The 5,134-nt window shown below is 30.3% G+C and overlaps 1 protein-coding gene across 1 annotated transcript; it reads right to left on the reverse strand.

Moving 5' to 3' along the window:
• Nucleotides 1-350: 350 nt before the first annotated feature.
• LOC122512451 lies at nucleotides 351-2,653 on the reverse strand. The gene is made up of 2 exons (XM_043628283.1): nucleotides 1,037-2,653; nucleotides 351-486 (listed from the first exon to the last, which is right to left on the reverse strand). Exon 1 carries the CDS (start codon nucleotides 2,391-2,393, stop codon nucleotides 1,047-1,049), a length of 1,347 nt encoding a protein of 448 aa, XP_043484218.1. The 5' UTR covers nucleotides 2,394-2,653; the 3' UTR covers nucleotides 351-486; nucleotides 1,037-1,046.
• Between the last annotated feature and the right edge of the window lie 2,481 nt (nucleotides 2,654-5,134).

Below are 5,134 nucleotides of genomic sequence, written 5' to 3' on the forward strand. Positions count from 1 at the left end.
CATTTTTTTAGCCAAAAAGAAAAAGTGCGAACAAATTTGATTTTTCTTCTTCTTCACCAAATGATGATTGATGATGATATTGAGCTATGCTTCGTACGTTTTTTTTTGGTCGCAATATAATTTTTTTTAAGTCTTAAAGCTATTATTAATACAGATTTGAAAAAAATCTGTCAAGTTTCTCTCTTTTGTTGTTTGGGTTGGTTTTGTCTTTTTCTTTCCCTTTTTGTTTCTTTCTGTCCTTTGGTGTTATTTCTGGTCCTTTTTTTTCTGTTTTTGTTGTTTTGAATTAGCTTCAGCTTTAAATTGTGTGCGGGCAGTGCGAGTAGAAAAATCTTAGTAGAGACTTTTTGCTTGCGTTATTAATCTAATCGTGTTATTAATTAAGAATTTGAACCACGCGTTCCCCTCCCTTCTTTACACTTTAATAATGGCCGCGTAGAGAGAAAACCGGCGGTCTTGCCGGACTCTCCTCCAGGAGGGGAATGCCTGCAAAAGAAAATTGAACATTATACATTTATTTATGGTTTATTGTCACTATTTCTTTTTTAATGATTTGTTTTAAACGGTTATTATTGAAAAAAGAAGAAAAAAAATGCGAGGTTAGGTTTCGTTTTAACAATCGGCAATATTTTTAGTGTTTTAATGTTTGGTTGATATTTTTGACATCGGTTGGTACTTTAAAAGGTTCTATTATTATTTTTGATGTTTGTTTGGTTGGGTTATGTCAACAACAGGCTCTTTTTATGTCCTTACATTGAACATAACAAAAGTACAAAGAAATCTATTAAATCTGTTGTAATTTTTATGTTATGTTCAATATAGGAACATAAAGAGAGCCTATTGTGGACATAGCCACTTATGTTCAACATAAGAACGCAAAAAGAATCTATGGACAGCACCTAATATTGTTGATGTTTGATCAATATTTTTCAGTAAATTTGAAAACAAAATGCTATACATTTCGTTTTTAAGAATAAAAATCAGTTTTTAGAACAAAAGAGTAAAAGAGGAAAATCGAGAGAGGGAGAGATCTTACGTGACGGATCTCAGAGTGCCATGACTGAATCTCCTCCCCCGGCATCGCCAATATTTCCAGAGATGCTTTTCTCAATGGCCATTGCTGTTATAGCGCCGGAAGTGCCCTTGAACCTCATTTTAGCATCGTCACCAACAATGACAGTGCGTTGACAAAGAATTAACGTGAGACAGCTGACCACAAATAAAACGCTGGGCAGCACTAAGGCAACAACAAACTCCTTTTGCGTTGTATCCAAATCAAATCTCGATACGACAACTTCCTTTTTATTTTCCGCATAAAAACATGGGAATCTTGCCCTTGCATTATGATCCGATCCATCCTTACCATAATCCATTAAAAATGCCTTACACTCATCCCTCAATGTATTGACACAACCCTCCAAATTAATCAACAATCTACTCTCATTAGCAATAATAAGATCCTGTTCAGGTGGCAGGACCTTCCTCGTCTCATCCAATGGTTTCGTGGCAAATATATTTAAATACGATAAATAGGTGAAATTCGTCAAATCAGTGAGCTGATCCTTCTCCAATACTGAACCATTAATACAATCAACTGCCTGAACACCGAGACTACTATTAAAAACCCCATAACAACTTGCCATCATCACATCACCACGATTCTCATTCCATATCTCTTTTCCTGTCTCTTCCTCAAATACACTTTCACATTGACTCAAATAAACTTTATCGCCACTTAGTAAAATCATATTTTTATTTCTCGTCGGTATATCGACACAACGACGATCACAATTGTAGGGTGTCCGAATTTTTTCACAACTACCACGACTACATGTGAATAGACCGTCAATGTCAATGCATGTGATTTTACCCCGTCTACCTGAACACTTGAGCGGTGGATCTGTGTCGCGAAACATACATTCAAATGCATCGGTTATGTTGATGCAAACACCGAGTGTACAATTGAATGTACCTGTTAAATTACGACATTCGTCGGCGATGCACTTTGATTTTTTGGCCGCCTCCTGATCGATGCCGTAGCATGTTTTATTTGTTGTATTAGTGCAATTCGCAAGGAGGATGGTGGTGCCATTTTGTCGTAAATTGACATGTATTTGAACACATGGACCCGATGTTTTTGATAAACACCATTCACCGCAACTTCCCCAATCGCAATTATCAGCATTGACAGCCCTCGTGGTGGTGCACATGACGGGCACGTCACTTATACCGGAGACAAATGCACGAGTGAATGGCATATAAATGGCAACTGTCAAATAGACCAAGGCAACGGATGATAGAACGGCAGTCATCTGACACATGCAGATGGTACCGCATATTCTCCCATCCTGAGGCGGTATCACTAGGTCCTCGACAGGAATTTGTTTTCCCATATCATCCAGAAGAAATGGTGGACTTTAATTTTTTGTTTTGTTGATGATGAAACAATTTTTATTCGTGCTTTTATTTCACATCACGTTTTTGAGTGGGATTTCTTCTTCCTTTCTATCCCTTTTTTTTTGATGTTTTTCTCTTGTGATGATCCCTGATTTTTTTTTCCTTTTGATAAAACACTAGGACTCGGTCCTTGGAATTTTGATCCAGGACGAGTCCACCAGCGCGAGGTACGGTTTCCCTCGACCTGTGGTCCTTGTGCGCTGACGGCCCTTACAATGGGAAGTCGCGCAGAAATCGATAATGAAGCTTGCGCAGTTCAAGCCGCAACTATGCTTTTTATAGTGGTGCAATGACGTCAGTGGTGATCTCACTACCAACCTATGGTAGGTCATTTCTGAGGAGGTTTCCCGGTTAAACTACTGTATCGATGACCTTACTTGAAATTCTTTAGCTTATGGCATACTTTGTAGAGTCGGGAGGGGAAAAAAGTTATCTTTTGCGCTCTCTATGTTTGGCTTTTGTTAATTAGGTTCATGGTAGGTAATTGCTCTCTTAATGTTAATAGAGAAGGTATATTTATTCAAAACTATTTTATTCTTTTTTCTATTATTTATTAATTTTTATTATTTATATACTGGAAAAAAATTCTCAATTCTAAACTCTCCAAATGACAATTTTTTTCAGAGTATCAAATTGATACCAATGTGGATCAAATTGATTCCGAAAAATTGGGTCAATTTTTTATTTGATCCGCATTTTTTGGTATCAATTCGTTGTAATTTGATACTTTTAAGCTAACAGTGATTTGAATCAGTTAAAAGTAACTTCAGTTTAGAACAGGGAAGTAAGGGAACTCACTTTCTAAATTTAAATCAGTTAAAAATCATGTTTTTAAATGACAATCAGTGACTGATTTTTTGCTTCTGAATCAGTTAAAAATAACTGATTTTCAGTGGAAAAATGACTGATTTTCAGTAAAAAAAGAAACTTAAAATTTAGTTAAACTTGACTAATTGAATCAGTTAAAAAAAATTTACTGGAACGTCAGTTATTTTTTACTGACAATTAATTATTTTTAACTAAATATCAGTAGAAATATTACTATTAAAATTAATAACTGAATTTTTTATTCTTAATCAGTTATTTTTAACTGATTCAAATTTAGAGAGCAGGGAAAAGTCAGGGAAAATAGAATTGGTCAGAGAAATCAGGGAAAAGTCAGAAATTTTTAATAAAGACACTGGTAAAAATTAAATGTTTAGAATTCGTAAGAAAATTCTGAATTTTTGTGCCTTTTTTATTTGTCTCATAAACTATGAAATTACCACGAATTCTAATACGAAACCTTCAATTTTTTCAACTTCAACAATAATTTCTTTTTAAATAACTTAATTCTTGAAGAACTGTCATAAAATTATTATTCACAAATTATTTAATGTATAAATTTACTTAAAAATTTCAAAATTAATTGAATTTTAAAAACGTTGTAATGTTTACAATTTTTATAAATAAATGAACTTCAAAAGGTTTTAATTTGAAATTTTAAAAAATTTCAATTTCAAATGAATTTAATTAAAACACTAAAAGAAATTGAAACTTGGAGAAATTATACAAATTATTGCAGAAATTCAATTATTTTAAAAATTAATAAAATTCTTTGTAGAAATTCAATTATGATCAAAAATTTTTTTTAAAAATTGTAAAAATTTAAATTATCTTTATTATAAATAATAAAATTCTTCTTCGAAATTTAATTATTTTCAAAAATTTATAATAAAGTTCTTGGCAAAATTTCAATTATTTTCAAAAATTTTCCTCACTAATTAATATTTTAATATTTTAATAAAATTTTCCAAAAACATTTAATTATTTTCATAACTAATAAAAATTTCACAGAAATTCAATTATTTATAAAATTCTACGCAATAATTCAATTATTTACATAAATAATAAACATTTTTTTACAGGAATTCAATTATTTTCAAAAATAATAAAACTCTCATTGCAGAATTTTAATTAATTTTTAAACAAATTCTTAAAAATTTTATTAAAATTCGTCAAAAGAATTCAATTATTTAAAAATTTAAAAATTGAATTATCGTAGAATTTTTTAATAAAAATTTGATTTAAAAATGAATTTTAGTTCAAGTTCTAAATAATAATTGAATATTAGAGGCATTATAATTTCAATTTTTAGAAATAATTGAAACTTGAAGAGTTTTCAAATTAAAATCTTTGAAAATTTCTAATACTTTTGACTAACAATTCTGTACAGAATTATTATTTTTTTTTTTTTTTGAAAAAGTTTAATTGAAGTTTTTTTTTTTGTTGAAATGATTTCAAGTTTTTATTTTTTATTGTATATTTAATTGAAAAATTTATTCACGAATAATCGAAATTTTATTTATTATTTTCTTATGTTTATGTTATTATTTATTTTCTTATGTTTATTTTATTTACGTTTTTCCTTTCTATTTTTCATTTATGTTTATTTTCAATTCTTCTTTATCTACGAGATTTGTTGTAGGGAGATAACCGATTGACTATCGATGAATCAAAATGTAGAGCTCGTTATTTTTGAATATTGCCGAATCTTGATTTGTGGAAGTTGATAAGAATTTTTTCCGCTTGTGCAGTTTTCCATTTTTTTTTTCTTTAATTATGAAGTTGAAGAGTTGATTTTTAATAGATACGGATCGATAAATGAATTTTTGATACGAATTAGATAAATTTAAGG

This window comes from Leptopilina heterotoma, unplaced genomic scaffold, assembly GCF_015476425.1.
Source record: "Leptopilina heterotoma isolate Lh14 unplaced genomic scaffold, ASM1547642v1 Lhet_99, whole genome shotgun sequence".
Lineage (NCBI taxonomy): Eukaryota > Metazoa > Arthropoda > Insecta > Hymenoptera > Figitidae > Leptopilina > Leptopilina heterotoma.

What these genes read in the sequence shown, in the direction of transcription:
- LOC122512451 (XM_043628283.1), bottom strand. Translation starts at nt 2,393, where the DNA reads ATGGGAAAACAAATTCCTGTCGAGGACCTAGTGATACCGCCTCAGGAT.